We start from the raw sequence: 16843 nt of genomic DNA, 5'->3' as shown, positions 1-16843 counted from the left end.
GGTAAATAGTATAAGATCTAATGGTACAATTCTAAAATGGTATATTATAGCATATACCTAATTTCTGCTAGACTGCTTTTCAGTTTTCCCAGAAATTTTTACAAAGTAATGAGTTCTTCAAACTATCAATCAACTCCCTAAGAAAAAATCCCCAGGACCAGATGGATTTACATGTGAATTCTACCAAACATTTAAAGAACAATTAACTCCAATGCTAAATAAACTATTTGAAAAAATAGGGACCGAAGGAGTCCTACCAAACTCCTTTTATGACACAGACATGGTACGGATACCTAAACCAGATAGGCTGAAAACAGAGAAAGAAAATTATAGACCAATCTCCCTAATGAATATTGAGGCTAAAATCTTAAATAAAATATTAGCAAAAAGATTACAGAAAATCATCCCCAGGATAATACACTATGACCAAGTAGGATTTATACCAGGAATGCAGGGCTGGTTCAATATTAGGAAAACTATTAGCATAATTGACTATAACCAAACAAACAAAAACAATATGATCATCTCAATAGATGCAGAAAAAGCATTTGATAAAATCCAACATCCATTCCTAATAAAAACACTTGAGAGCATAGGAATAAATGGACTTTTCCTTAAAATAGTCAGGAGCATATATTTAAAACCATCAGTAAGCATCATATGCAATGGAGAAAAACTGGAACCTTTCCCAGTAAGATCTGGAGTGAAGCAAGGTTGCCCTCTATCACCATTATTATTTAATATCGTATTAGAAACACTAGCCTCGGCAATAAGAGTCGAGAAAGATATTAAAGGAATTAGAGTAGGCAATGAAGAAACCAAACTATCACTCTTTGCAGATGATATGATGGTATACCTAGAGAACCCCAGAGATTCTACTAAAAAGCTATTAGAAATAATTCATAATTTTAGCAAAGTAGCTGGCTACAAAATAAATCCCCATAAATCCTCAGCATTTTTATACATCTCCAACAAAACTCAACAGCAAGAGATACAAAGAGAAATTCCATTCAGAATAACTGTTGATACCATAAAATATTTGGGAATCTATCTACCAAAGGAAAGTCAGGAATTATATGAGCAAAATTATAAAAAAGTCTCCACACAAATAAAGTCAGACTTAAATAATTGGAAAAATATTAAGTGCTCTTGGATCGGCCGAGCGAACATAATAAAGATGACAATACTCCCTAAACTAATCTATTTATTTAGTGCTATACCAATCAGACTTCCAAGAAAATATTTTAATGATCTAGAAAAAATAACAACAAAATTCATATGGAACAATAAAAAGTCGAGAATCTCAAGGGAATTAATGAAAAAAATCAAATGAAGGTGGCCTAGCTGTACCTGATCTAAAATTATATTATAAAGCAGCAGTCACCAAAACCATTTGGTATTGGCTAAGAAATAGATTAGTGGATCAGTGGAAAAGGTTAGATTCACAAGACAGAATAGTCAACTATAGCAATCTAGTGTTTGACAAACCCAAAGCCCCTAACTTCTGGGAAAAGAATTCATTATTTGATAAAAACTGCTGGGATAATTGGAAATTAGTATGGCAGAAATTAGGCATGGACCCACACCTAACACCATATACCAAGATAAGATCAAAATGGGTCCATGACCTAGGCATAAAGAACGAGATTATAAATAAATTAGAGGAACATAGAATAGTTTATCTCTCAGACTTGTGGAGGAGAAAGAAATTTGTGACCAAAAATGAACTAGAGACCATTACTGATCACAAAATAGAAAATTTTGATTACATCAAATTAAAAAGCCTTTGTACAAACAAAACTAATGCAAACAAGATTAGAAGGGAAGCAACAAACTGGGAAAACATCTTCACAGTTAAAGGTTCTGATAAAGGCCTCATTTCTAAAATATAAAGAGAACTGACTCAAATTTATAAGAAATCAAGCCATTCTCCAATTGATAAATGGTCAAAGGATATGAACAGACAATTTTCAGAGGATGAAATTGAAACTATTACCACTCATATGAAAGAGTGTTCCAAATCATTACTGATCAGAGAAATGCAAATTAAGACAACTCTGAGATACCACTACACACCTGTCAGATTGGCTAAGATGACAGGAAAAAATAATGATGAATGTTGGAGGGGATGCGGGAAAACTGGGACACTAATGCATTGTTGGTGGAGTTGTGAACGAATCCAACCATTCTGGAGAGCAATCTGGAATTATGCCCAAAAAATTATCAAATTGTGCATACCCTTTGATCCAGCAGTGTTTCTATTGGGCTTATATCCCAAAGAAATACTAAAGAAGGGAAAGGGACCTGTATGTGCCAAAATGTTTGTAGCAGCCCTATTTGTAGTGGCTAGAAACTGGAAATCGAATGGATGCCCATCAATTGGAGAATGGCTGGGTAAATTGTGGTATATGAATGTTATGGAATATTATTGTTCTGTAAGAAATGACCAGCAGGATGAATACAGAGAGGACTGGCGAGACTTACATGAACTGATGCTAAGTGAAATGAGCAGAACCAGGAGATCATTATACACTTCGACAATGATATTGTATGAGGACATATTTTGATGGAAGTGGATTTCTTTGACAAAGAGACCTAACTAAGTTTCAATTGATAAATGACGGACATAAGCAGCTACACCCAAAGAACGAACACTGGGAAACAAATGTGAACTATCTGCATTTCAGTTTTTCTTCCCGGGTTATTTATACCTTCTGAATCCAATTCTCCCTATGCAACAAGAGAACTGTTCGGTTCTGCAAACATATATTGTATCTAGGATATACTGCAACATATCCAACATATAAAGGACTGCTTGCCATCTAGGGGAGGGGGTGGAGGGAGGGAGGGGGAAAAAAAATCGGAAAAGAAACGAGTGCAAGGAATAATGTTGTCATTATAAAGTAATCATTAAATAAAAAAAAAGAAAAAAAGAAAAAAAAAAGTAATGAGTTCTTGTCTCAAAAGCTTAAATCTTTGCATTTACCAAACATAAAATTGTTGTAGTTAATTACTATTGTAAATATTATTCTCTTTCACTGATCCATCTTTCTATTTCTTAGTCAGCACCAGATAGTTTTGATAATTACCACCTGACAGTACAGTTACATTACATCTGGTAAGGCTGGATCTTCTTCCTTATGTTTTTTCCATTAATTACTTCGATTTTCTTGACTTTTGTTAAGATCACTCTAATTATCAGGGAAGATTTTCCTGACATCAAATTCAAATTTGCCTCTAACTGCCACCCACTGCTCTTGGTTTTGCTTTCTGGGGCAAAATGGAAGAAGTCTAGTCTTTCATCAGATGAAAGCCCTTCAAAGACTTGAAAAAAGATATTGTGTCATATAAGTCCTTCCTTTTTTAGTCTAAACCTGCTCATTCCTTCAGTTGATGCTCATTTTTAGTTGAAAAGACTCTGTTTCTTTCACTGTTTTCATTACTATTTGTATCTCTAATCTTAATATTCTATCTCCACTGTGGTGTACTAAGCAATAATACAGATGAGATCTCAGGAGAACAAGCAGAAGACAGGTTCCTATCATTTCCCAATCTCCTCAAAGCTCTGCCTTTCTTTCTTAAACTAAAATTCCATGAGATTTTTTTTTGGCCTGCTATATAACATTGCGGCCTCCTTTTGAGCTTGCAGTCTGCTACAACCCCTAGATCTTAATCAGAACAACTAAAATCTTCTTTAGCTCATGCAGAAATATAAGTAAAACTTCAGAAAGGTTTGCATCGGCAATTAAGGGAATGAGGCCAGGAATTTTATATATAACAACATATATTTTATATAAAATAACAACTAGTATTATATCCTAAGATCCCCTTTTAGGGAGTATTAGGTGGCCAGTGCAAAATTATTAATCTAGGTTGGTCCCACATCCATTTTATGAGAATTTGACTTTAACTTCATATGAAACTACTATCTTGCCTACATATCAAACCAGATATGAACTCTCCATACTGAAGCAACATGGAGGTCTTATATTTATCCCACAAAACTTTTTGCTACTACTGGATTCTTCTATATCTAGATCTGGATCATATTAGCAAGATTCGACATATATTTTGAGAATGATGGAGAGTGATCCCCTAGGATCAGAGAAAGCATACAAGTTGACAATATTACATATATAGACTCTTTTTGCCTAAGAGGTAAATGTGGCATAAAATTTAGAACCAAAAGATATGAGGATTCAAGCCTATCTCTACTAATTACCGTGTGACCTTGAATAAAATACTTTCCTTTCTAAGCCTATTTCCTCTTCTATAAAATAGAAATGATTTCTGCACTACTTACTCCACAGAGTTGTTATGAGAAAGCAGTTAATAAACTGTTTAATATTATAGAAACATGGGTTTATTATTATTATCCAGAACAAGGAACAAGTCTTTTTTTTTTTCACATATCCAGCAAACATTTTATAGTTAAGTACTGTATTTAATTGACTAAATTTCATTTAAAAAAAGATTATCCGAGGCCTTATTCAGAAAAAAAATTTAAAGTATATTAAAGATGACAACAGACAATACAAAATACCTTACTGGGGAGAAATAAAGAGAAAATGAAGCAAGTAAAAACATTTGAAAAACTCTGCTTTTTTAGGGAGTTCTCTGGGGAATTAGGGAAAGTGAAAAAATGTATGCTGCCCTCCAAAAAGGTAGTTTTTCAGTGATTTTCAGTGATAGCTAAATAATAAATTTTAATAGCAAGAAATGAAAATTTCATTTTATGTAGATTACTTACCCTTTTGAAATTATTTCAGTGTAATAAATAAGAACCTATGCCCTACTACCCTCTCAGAAAAAAAGACTCAGAAGAATGACTTCAAAATAGTCAATGGACTACAAACACCTAGAGAATAACTTACCTAAGAAAACACAGCAAACTAGATGCCTTAGGAATGGCCATGAACTCTGGTTTTTAATGTCAAAAAGGAAGCTTGAAGAAGGTAGGACGAAATATTCTCTCTCTCTTTTTTTTTTTTTCTCCTCCTTCTTTCTTCTATTTTTATCATCTCTGTCTGGCTGTGCTCCTCTCTTACCTCCCCCAACACCAACTGTGTCCATGTTCTCTCTCTGACTCTGATGGTTGATTTTGTTACTGTTCAATACATCCCTATTTTTTGGCCTTGCCATAAAGTGAAGTTAACACATTTTCCTGAGCAAGTACCTGTGAAAACAGATCTTTTTCAGATCTTCCATGTAACGTGTACAAATATCCTGCAGAGGATCTTGTTTCAGGGGGCTGGTATCCACTAGATTTTCATTCCAGGAATCAATCCAGGGCTCAACATTTTCTTCTATACATTTCAGGATCTCTTTATCATGAGGAGATGTAATCTGAGCACCTGTTTCCCAATATACCTGAATGATTTAAGAACAATTTTTCAACAAACATTCATCAAAGAATCTCCTATGTGCAAAGCACAAGAATACAAAATTGGGAAAAAAAAAAAAAAGCTCCTTAGGGAGTTTAAAATCAAATGGGCAGATGTGGCATTTACCTAAATTGGTAAGATCTGTGATAAAGAATCAAAACTAGAGAAATATACTAAGAAAAGTTAAGGGAAAAGAAAAGAAAAGTTAAGGAAAGTGAGATTATTTTTTTAGCTAAGAGACTCAGGTAAATCTCCAGAAAAGAGGAACACCTATTCTCGATAAGGACTTCAAAAGATAAGATGTACAATTTTGAGAATGGAGAAACAATAAACCCAAATGGACAAAAAACAAAAATAACAGAATTTAAAATTGGAAGCAGGATGAAATTAGAGAACAACTGGAAGTCCAGTTTGGCTAGAAAGTGGAGTATGTAAATTAAGTCTAGAAAGATAGGGCTGAATCAGACTGGAGAGGCATTAAATGCTACACTAAAGATTTATGTGATGACCAACATAATTAAAATTATCGATTTACCTTTCATTAATTCCCATGAAAATTTGGCTTTCTATAAAAATATATTGAGCTAATGAACCACTAAGTGACATTTCACATAGATCAGTCCAATTAATGCCGATTATGGCAACGATCATTCCAGGATTCTCAGTAAAAAGAAAGCATATATTTTTTAACAGAAGCAGAATATATATATATATATATATTAATATTATATATATATATTATATATATATATAATATATATATATAATTATAATATATATATATATATATATATATATATATATATATATGAGAATTAATTAATTAATGAGAATCAATTAAAACACAACTCATCAGCACAAATCAAGTCATAACATCAGATACTCAACTCTACATAAATAAGGCAAGGGGGGAAAGGATGTTAAAATTATCTCTAAGGTCTCTTCCTTTTTTATTTTTTATTTAGTTAAATTTCCTATGTAGGAACCTCTCCTCAGGACTCTTAATAGATTATCACATATAGTTTCTTCTTCTTCTTCTTTTTTTGTATTTTGATAGTATTTTATTTTTCTAAATACATTCAAAGATAGTTTACAACATTAACTTTTGTAAAATCTTGTGTTTCAAATATTTCTCCCTCTTGCCCCTTCTCCCCACTTCCCAAGATAGCAAGCAATCTGATACAGGTTAAACATGCAAATCTTCCATATAATTCCTACTTGAACACATAGAATGGGAAAGGTCAGCTTTTATATGAATACCTTCAGGAATCAGGAAACACATCATTTCATGAGATAGCCCTTGTTGCTAGCCAGTCCTTTAGTATGTTGAGTTTGCTTGGATCTCTAATTTTTATCCATTAGTTTTAATTCTTTCATTTGAAACACCACAAGAGCTTGCACTTCTTTCTGCTTGAAAAATATAGTGATCCTTTACTTCTCAGGCTTTCTTCCTTAAATCTTCTTCCCCCATTTTCTATCTTATTACTTTCTTACTCCTTGGGGAGGAATACTGATGCTTCCCATTTTCTCTAGGCAACATATTACAAAAATTGCATTAGAATAGTACTTAAATCTAATGACTTGTGCCAGAAAGCTTTCCAAGGCAAGAAGAATCCCACTCCTCTGCATTTTCTTTCTCGAAGTAAAGATCTTAAATGTGGAGTCATGGAACTTTGGTCCTGCAAGGCTCCGGGTACATCATTGTACTTTTGGGAGTCTTGGTTTTCTAACAATAATGGTTAAAGGATATGTTTAGGCTAAACAGGAAAAACTGGCCCTCAGGTTGTGGTCTGCAAACTCTGTCTTACTCAAATCTTCCTCTTCCTACACAGTTTTCCTCATCCCCTCAAGTCAGGAATGAATTCTATTTTTGTAATTCCCAAAACATATCTTTCCCCCACACACACTTGTGTCTTATTCAGATTTATTTGTGTATGGGTAGCATCTCTCCTGTCACCCAAGACTAAGCTCCAAAAAAAACAGGTATCATGTATTATCAAAACTTTGTACCCTTACCCAGCAACAAACAGAGGTATCTGCATGATAAATACTTAATCATTAGTAATAACTTTGAATAATTGTTGCCTTTCTTTGAATCTCTATAACTTAGAGCAGTGCTTGGCACATAGTAAACATATAATAAATGCACATTGATTGCTTGAATCAATTCTTTTTTAGTTTCTTTTAAAATTTCTTCTTCTCTAGGCTAAACATTCAAGGTTTTGCAACTGTTTCTCAAATGATAATGTTTCTAATGAAAGAAACACAATTTCAGGCTTAGATGAGACCTCAAAAGCCATGTAGTCATAACAAAAGTCAAAAACAAGTCACCATTATTACGCATAAAACAAGTAGTTATCCAGCTTTTCCTGAACAACAACAGTGAGAGGAAACCCAACAGTTCTCAAAGCATTCTATTAAATTTTTGGACAGTTTTAACATTTAGCAATTTCTCCTGACAACAAACTTAAATTTTGTTGTTGTTATTCATGTGTTTCAGTTAGGTACAACTCTGTGACTCCCAATTTGGTTTTCTTGGCATAAATAGTGAAGTGGTTTGCTATTTCCTTCTCCAGTTCATTTAAAGATGAGGAACCAAGATAAATAGGAGTAAGTGACTTGCTTAGGGTCACACAGATAGTAAAGTGTCTGAGGCCAGATTTGAACTCGGATCTTCCTGATTCCCCCCACTCTACCCACTGTACCACCCAGCTGTCTTAACCTAAATTTGCTGGTTTTACCCTTTGGTACCAAACAAAGTAAGCTGAATCCTTTTTATACATAATAGGCCTTCCAAGTATTTGAGTATAGCATCTGTGTATCCTCAAAGCTTCTCTTCTCTAGGCTAACTCATCCCATTTCCTTCAGCCAATTCTTATTTGAATTGGCTCAGTGCTCTTCATCATTCTAGTCCCGTCCTCTGGAAGTGGCTGTTGCAAACAGAACTGAACTCAGTACTGCAGAAGCAGTCTGACCAGGCCAAGAGTACAGTGGCTCTCCCTGGAAGGCTCTGCCTCTGGGTTCAGCACTCGTTGTCCTGCACACCCCACTGCTGACTCGGTATGAACATACAATCTGCTACACCTCGGGTCTTTTGTTCCAAGCATGCCTCCTTTACCTCACGCTTATGAAGTATAAGACATTGCATTTGCCCCAAATAAATTTCCTCTTATTAAATCTAGCCCCAGTGCTCAAGCCTTTCAATATCTTTTTTGGAAACTGTCGTCTAGAGTGTTAGTTCTCCTCAGCTTTGGGTTATATGCAAGTTTCTCATCTTACCACGTAAGCCTTAATTGAAATCACTGATAAAATATTGATAAAAATGGTAAATGATACAGAGCTAAACAGAGATTGCAAGGGCATTCTATTGAAGAACTCTTGCCAAGTTGTCACCAAACAAGCCATCACTGTAAATCAAGCATTTCAAACATTCTGAATCTATCAAACTATACTGTCTAGCCCAAATCTTTCCATCTTTTCCAACAGTATTAATAGTATGAGAAACTTTATTAAATGAGTTCCTATCTTCCAATCTACCAGGTTAATAAGTCTGTCAAAAAAGGAAATTAGTCTAGCATAACTACTTGATGATTCTTTGGAACCTTCATTTTCTAAATTTTACTAATTATCTCTTTAATAACTTATTCTAGAATTTTCCCCAGAAATTAAGTTTATTGGCTTATAGTTTTCAAGCTCGATCCTCTTTTTCTTTTAAAAAAAAAATCAGAACCTTTATTCTTCTCCAATACTGTTCTTTCTTTGGGTGTAGAGGCATCTCTCCCATTCTACAAAATCTTTCAAATATTATGGCTCGTGCCTTAGCAATAACATTACCCAATTCTGTCAATACCCAAAGATATAGTTTATTAGGTCCAGAAAATTTGAATTCATCAAGGATAGTTAGATTTCTTTTATTATTTTCTTATTGCCTATTTAATGAAAACTCTATCTGTGCAGTTATTGTGGCAGAAACAAGGGTTTATGACCTACACAGCAGTCAGCAATTCTTTAAGTGACCTTTATGTGAACCATGGCCTTTTGCAAAAATAGAATATGGCTTTCCCTCTCCTCTGAGTACTCACTAATTTGTCAATGTCTGTTCTAAAATACGGTGCCTGAAATTATGCCCTTGATATACTCTAACTAGTATAAGGTACAACAGTCTATCTATCAAGTACCTGTATTTTCATTGTTTTTAATGATGCTTTTACAATTTTTTCCTATCATACTATCACTATTTTTACTTCATAACTGCTAACAAACTGAATATTCTTTATCCTGTTTTTGAATGTTGAAGTTCTGAACCAAAACACAGACCTTTATAGCATTCTTGTTAAATATCATTCTAGCAGTTGTAGCTCAACAATATTATAATTTGTAATTATAATAATTTATAATTTTATAATAATCATCTAGATCTTGATTTTATCAGACATCTTAATTTTTTGTCAAAAAAGTATGGATCCTCATGTTTTACCTTGTATCCATTGTCTTCCTTACGGTTATGGGAAGCAGTAATCATTACACCTGCAACTGCTTTCAGTTCTTGAACGGCATAGGGCTGAAAAAGATCATAAATCAATTAATTATTTTGTTATTAAATTTCGATTTAAAAATAATCTGTTTTATTGTCTTTCTATACCCAGGGCCTAACATATATCAGGTGCTTAATCAATATCTGCTGACTTATTATATAGTTTAATCATAGCTAACAATAAAAATCGCCAGCATTTACTTAGTACTTCAACATTTATAAAGTGTTTTTACAAATATTATCAAATTTTACCCTCACAACAACCCGGGTCCTTAGCATCAGGAGGACTTGACTTCAAATCCAGCCTCAGACTCTTGACACCTAGTAGCTATGTGACCCTGGCAAGTCACTTAACCCTGACTGTCTCTAAACAACAACAATAATCACAACCACAACCCTTGTGCTATTATTGTTCCCATTTTGCAGATGAGGAAATTGAAGCAGATAGAGATTAGTATTTGAGGCCACATTGGAACACAGGTCTTCCTGATTCCAGGCCCAGCCCTCTATCTGTTTTGTATTAAATATCAAAATGCAATAAAGGGAGCAGTAAAAATGATACAACAAATAAAAGGCACAGATCCATAGAGAATTTAAATGACTGGGTGAATGAGAAAATGCTAACACCATTAAATGTAATGATAGTACAGATACCAAAAAGATAACTGATAAAGCATTTATTAAGCACCTCCTGCGTTCTAGGCACTGTACGAAGAACTGAGATATAAATGCAAGCAAGCAAAATTGTGCTTGTCTATAGAGAACTCCCAGAAAGCTAGAAACTTTGGTAACTGGGATGTTTCCCTCCTCTTAAGTTTAATTAAGGGTGGAGGCAACTAGGTAACGCATTGGATAGAGCACCATCCCTGAAGTCAGGAGGACCTGAGTTCAAATCTGCCCTCAGACACTTAACACTTTTTAGCTGTGTGACCCTGAGCAAGTTACTTAATCCCAATTGCCTCAGCAAAAAAAATAAAAAATAAAAAAAATTGCATACCCAGTAAAACAGCATAATCCTTCAGGGGAAAAATTGGACCTTCAATGAAATAGAGGACTTTTAAGCATTGTTTATGAAAAATATCAGAGATTTATAGAAAATGTGACTTTGAGATACAAGACTCAAGAGAAACATAAAAAGATAAATAGGAAAGGGAAATCATAAGGGACTTAATAAGGTTACTGGTTACTGTTTACTGTTTAAACTGAAGTTGACACTTGTAACTCATTAAATCTTAGGGAATTTAGAAGAAGTATATATAAACAGAGGGCATAGGTATGAGTTGAATATGAAAGGATAATATCTAAAGAAGTAAAATTAAGGGGTGAAAGAGGAATGAACTGGGAAGAAGGGAAAAGGAGAGGCAGATGGGATAAATTATTTCACATAAAAGAGGCCAAAAAAAGCTTTTATACTGATGGGGAAAAAAAGGGAGGTGAGTGAAACTTATTGGATCAAGGCAGAAAGAATATATTCTCTCAATTGTGTATAAAAATCTATCTTGCTCTACAGAAAAGTAGGAGGGAAAAGGATAAAAAGGAAGAGATTGGGGGACAGGATGGTTAGATGCAAAACATTTGAGAACAGGGTGAAAGAAGAGATAAAACAGAATACAAAAGGAGAGTAGAATAAAGGGAAGTGCAGTTAGCAATAATAACTGTGAAAAAAACTTTGAAGCAAGTTTCTCTGACAAAGGTCTCATTTCTCATACAGGGAACTAAGTCAAATTTATAAAAATAAGTCATTTCCTGATTGATAAATAATCAAAAGATATTAACAATTTTCAGATGAAGTAACCAAAGCTATCTATAGCCACATGAAAAATGCTCTAATTCACTAATGATTGGAGAAATACAAATTAATATAATTTTGAAACCATTTCTTATCAATTAAACTGGCTAATAGAACAGAAGAGGAAAATGATAAATGCTGGAGGGGACCTGGGGAAAATGAGATGTTAATGCACTGCTGGGGAGTTATAAACTGATTAACAATTCTGTACAGCAATTTGGAATTATGCCCAAAGGACTATAAAACTATTCTTACCCTTTGATCTCACATTATCACTACTGGGTCTATATCCCAAAAGGGATTAAAAAACAAAAAGGAAAAGGACCTTTTGTAAAAAATATTTATAGTAGCTCTTTTCTGGGGGTAAAGAATTAAAAAGTGGAGGGATGTCGATCAATTGGGGAATGACTGAACAAATTGTAGTATATGAGTATTTTGGAATATTATAGTGCAATTAAGAAATGACAAGCAGAATGCTCTCAAAAAAACCTGGCAGGATATATATGAGCTGATGAAAAATGAAATGTACTGTATACAAAGTAAAAGCAATATTTTAAGATGATATTTACAGTTAACATTTTAACTGTGAACAACTTAGCTATTCTCAGCAATAGCATAATCCCAAGATAACTCTGAAGAACTTTTGGTGAAAAATGCATATCCAGAGAAAGAACTGATGATATCTGAATACAAATTAAAACGAAATCGAAGGAAACAGAATTGGCAATGAAGAAACAAAACCACCACTCTCTGCAATAATATTACTGAATACTTACAGAAATCAACTAAAAAGCTAACTGAAATAACAACTATAAAAAAGGTACAGGACATAAAATAAGCTCATATAAATCATCAGCATTTCTATAAATTACCAGTAAAATCCAAAAGAAAGAAATAGAAAGAGAAATTCTATTTAAAATAACTGTAGTCAACATAAAATAATTAGGAATCTACATGCCAAGACAAACCCAGGAACTATGCAAACACAATTATAAAACACTTTGCACTCCAATAAAGCTAGATATGAAAAACTAGAAAAATATTAATTGTTTATAAGTAGGCTAAGCCAATATAATAAAAAATGACAACTCTATATAAATGAATTTACTTATTCAGTGCCATACCAATCAAACTAATAAAAAATTATTTTATGGATTTAGAAAAATAGTAACAAAATTTTTCTGGAAGAACAAAATTCATCTGGAAGAATAAAAAGCCAAGAATATCAAAGGAATTAATGAAAAAAGTAGGAAGGAAGGAGTGTCCCAACCACACCAGACTTCAAAATGTATTGCACAGCCCTAATCAAAACAAATCTAATATTGGCTAAAAAATAGGATGGTGGATCAAATTAGCCACACAATACACAGTAGTAAATAACCATAGTAATCTAGTGTACAATAAAGCCAAAGATCCAAGTTTTGGGGACAAGAAACAATTTGACAAAAACCGCTGGGAAAATTAGAAAATAGTTTTGCATTATAAATATATTGAGGAGCAACTATAAAGAATGTGTACAATGGAGAACTATATGATCTATAAATTTTTGTTTAATTAAATGAAAAAGCCAGAAAAAAAGAAAACAGTTTTGCAGGAACTAGGTATAGGCCAACATCTCACACTCTATACAAAATAAGGTCAAAATGAGTACATGATTGTTAAGTTGTAAAGGATGATACTTTAATCAAATTAGGAAAGCATGGAATCATTTATTTATCAAATCTGTTATTAAGGGGGAAATGCCCAAATAAGAGCAAGTATTACACTATATCAAATGGGTGATTAGAATGAAAACAAAAAGTTAAGAAACAATTTTTAAAGTAAGTATCTCTAATAAAGTTTTCATTTCCCAAATATATAGAGAATTGAGTCAACTTCGTAAGAATACAAGTCATCCACAATTGATAATCAAAAGATATATATGAACAGACAATTTTCAGACAAAGAAATCAAAGCTAGCTATAGTTATACAGAAAAAATTACTATTGGTTAGAGAAAGACAAATTAAAACAAGTCTTAGGGGCAGATAGGTAACACAGTGGATAGAGCATTGACCCTGGAATCAGGAGAACTAAAATGTGGCCTCAGACATTTGATACTTATTAACTATGTGACTTGGGCAAGTCACTTAACTCCAATTGTCTCACAAAACAAAACAAAAAAGAAAACATATGTCTGAGGTACTATCCCACATCTGTTAGGTAAGCTAATATGACAGAAAAGAAAAATGTGGAATATGGGAAGGCATGTGGGAAAACTGGGATACTGATGGAATTGTGAACTGATCCAATCATTCTGGAGAGCAATTTGGAACTATGGCAAAAGTTATAAAACTATGTATACCCTTTGACCCAACAATACGACTTGGTATCTCCCAAAGAGATATTTTTTTTAAAAGAAAAAAGAACCCATTTGTACAAAATTATAACTGAACAAACTGTAGTAGATGATTGTGATGGAATATTGTTATTCTACAAGAAATGAATGCAGTCAGAAAAACTTGGAAAGACTCACATGAACTCATGTAAAATGAAGTGAGCAGGATCAGAAGAACATTGTACACAGCAATATTGTGATCAATATTGTGAATATTGATGATCAATTGTGAATAGCTTAGCTATTCTTATTAATATGATCCAAGACAATTTTAAAAGAAATGCTATCTGATGAAGATCATGGCAGACTATATTTGTTTTCTTTATTTTGATCTACTTTCTTTTACTACATAATTAATATGGAAATGTGCTTTGTATGAATGCACATATATAACCTAGATCAAACTGTTTGATATCTCAGGAAAGAGGGAGTACAGGAAAGAAGGGAAAGAATCTGGAGCTCAAAATTTAAAAAAAAATTAAAAATTGTTTTTATATGTAATTGCAAAAATAAAATAGTATTAAAGATAAGAATGTAAAGGGGTTCTGAGACCAAAATATTTGAAAATCATTGTAGCAGATTATTGATGGACTTAGCCACTACCATCCAAATGGAAAGCTCTGCCCATTCAGTAACAATTGCAGATTCCCTTTTGGTCTGGACTTCCTGCCTTGGTATTTTACTGCAGGCTTTAGACTAGGCTGGAGCCTGGAACTAGGGCATCTCCTACTTTTTCTCTGAGGTTAGAACTATGTAGCTGCTGCTTGTTTCTGAATGTTTTCCTCACTTAGGACACAGCTTTAGAGCCTCTGATTGCCATTCATCCTAGAATGTCACTTTTAATTCAGATCTCCTCAGAAAAATTCTCCATTCTACCCTGGATCTGTGACATGGAACAGAGTAGGTAGTGAGCAACAAAGCTGCCAGTTGATACATGTTCCTGTACAAGGTCGGCCTCCTTTGTAAAGGTCTGAGATTTCTTCTTGCCTCAGTGCTTAGTGTTTCCCTATGCTAGAATATTTGGCACTTCCATTCCTGGCTAGAAAAGTATCCATGAACCTCTCCATACATCTCTCTTTAATGAGCTGTTCTAGGAAAAAAAAAAAAAAAACTGCTGTGGATTTTTTTAATTTACCAATTAGGAGTGGGTCTGATGTATTTTCCAAATCTGTATAGAGGAGTTATAATGGAAACCTCAACTATGTATCTTCTTGCTATTCCATCACCTTGGCTCAGCTCATGCACTGACTATCCACATTCATTTTTTTTTCTTAGTACTTAGCTGTGCAAAGTGGACTGGAGAAAAGAAGGGCATGGATGGAGAATGGGACTGAAGAAGTCTAAAGAAAGAGTCAATTATCTGGACTGAGAAATGAATCAGGTGTCTGGACTAACTTGAGGGGCTCAGGGAGAGGAAGAAAAAGGCCACTACCACCCTCAATGCATATATAGCCCATAGTGTGCCTCTGTGATGGTGTGGGAAGAATATGTGCAAAAAAACTAGGGAAGAGAGAGGGCAGAGAAGTGGTTATTCCCTTCCCCTCCTCCTCCTCCTTTCTTTCTATACTTGCTGCCACCAAGAACATGTGCAATTGCAGCAGCAACAGCAGTAGCAACAGCCAAAGTTTGCATTCTAATGGGCAAAAAACAAGTAAAGAGGAGGTTAACATGGTGACATGTGATTAAAATGACACAGAAATGCTGTGAAGGCTTGAGTGTAGGAAAGATAAAGGCATTGGCCTGTCATTGTGCAAAGTGGTCTCGAGCAGAATCCAAAGTAGAGATTGCCAAAGGAAGCATGGCATAGGAAAGTCCAGTAAGTATAACATTATATATCAAAGTCAATTTGATCCTTATGTACCAAAATATATGTAGCAACTTTTTGTGGTGACAAACAAGTAGAAATTAAGGGGAAAGGAGTGTTCATCAATTGAGAAATGGATGGACAAATTAAATGGTATGTAAATGTATTTCATTACTATTGTGCTATAAAAAATTGTGAAAAGGATAATTTCAGAGAAACCTAGGAAGAGTTGTATGAACTGAAATAGAGTGAAATAAAACCAAAAGAACAAAGTATATGTAACTTCAACATTGTAAAGATAAACAATTTTTCAAGATTTAAAATTTCTGATCAAGGCAATGACCAATCACAATTCTAGATGATGCTATTACCTATTCTGACAGAGGTAATATACTCAAGATGAAGACTGAGACATATAAATTTTAGAAATGTTTCAAGTGAGACATCTTTTCTTTGATTATGTAAATTTGTTATGAGAATTTTTTTTTCTTTTCTTCCCTAAAAGAGAAAAAAAGTTGTGTTCACTGAAAAATTTTCAGAGATAGAGCCAAGATGAAAAGACAGGAACTCACTCAAGTTCTCCCCAACTGCTCTTCAAACAACTTTAAATGATGCCTCAAAACAAATTCTGGAACAGCAGATCCTACAAAAGGGCAGGATGAAACAACTTTCCAGTTCAAAACAACTTAGAAGGTTGAAAGAAAGTTCTATCCCACAGAGTGAGAAAGAAGTGCATTCCAGTACAGGTTTTGCCCCAGCACACCAGCAGCTGGCTTTAGAGGTGATCAAATCAATGCTGCAGTGGTTGCTTCCAGCGTACTAAGTGCACATATCAAAAAAAAAAAGGTCCAACAATTTGTTAAAAGGAAATTATAGGGGTTCCTCTGCTGGCACTGGGTACAGGACTCTTGTATTATACAGACTAGGTTCTGGATCCAGGTCACAGGTCCCAAATG

The 16843-nt window shown here is 34.0% G+C and overlaps 1 protein-coding gene across 1 annotated transcript in view; it reads right to left on the bottom strand.

The window, feature by feature from the left end:
* PGM2L1 (phosphoglucomutase 2 like 1) overlaps nt 1–16843 on the bottom strand; it is a 75557-nt gene that overhangs the window by 26920 nt on the left and 31794 nt on the right. The window contains exons 5-6 of the mRNA XM_051987122.1: nt 9862–9945; nt 5177–5370 (exon numbers count right to left, since the gene is read on the bottom strand). Of these exons, the coding sequence (XP_051843082.1) occupies nt 5177–5370; nt 9862–9945 (278 nt within the window). The remainder of the gene's footprint in view (nt 1–5176; nt 5371–9861; nt 9946–16843) is intronic.

Source organism: Antechinus flavipes, chromosome 3, assembly GCF_016432865.1.
Source record: "Antechinus flavipes isolate AdamAnt ecotype Samford, QLD, Australia chromosome 3, AdamAnt_v2, whole genome shotgun sequence".
In the NCBI taxonomy this organism is placed as follows: domain Eukaryota; kingdom Metazoa; phylum Chordata; class Mammalia; order Dasyuromorphia; family Dasyuridae; genus Antechinus; species Antechinus flavipes.
Note: the sequence above shows the minus strand (reverse complement) of the source record. Positions and strands in the feature narration are given on the sequence as shown.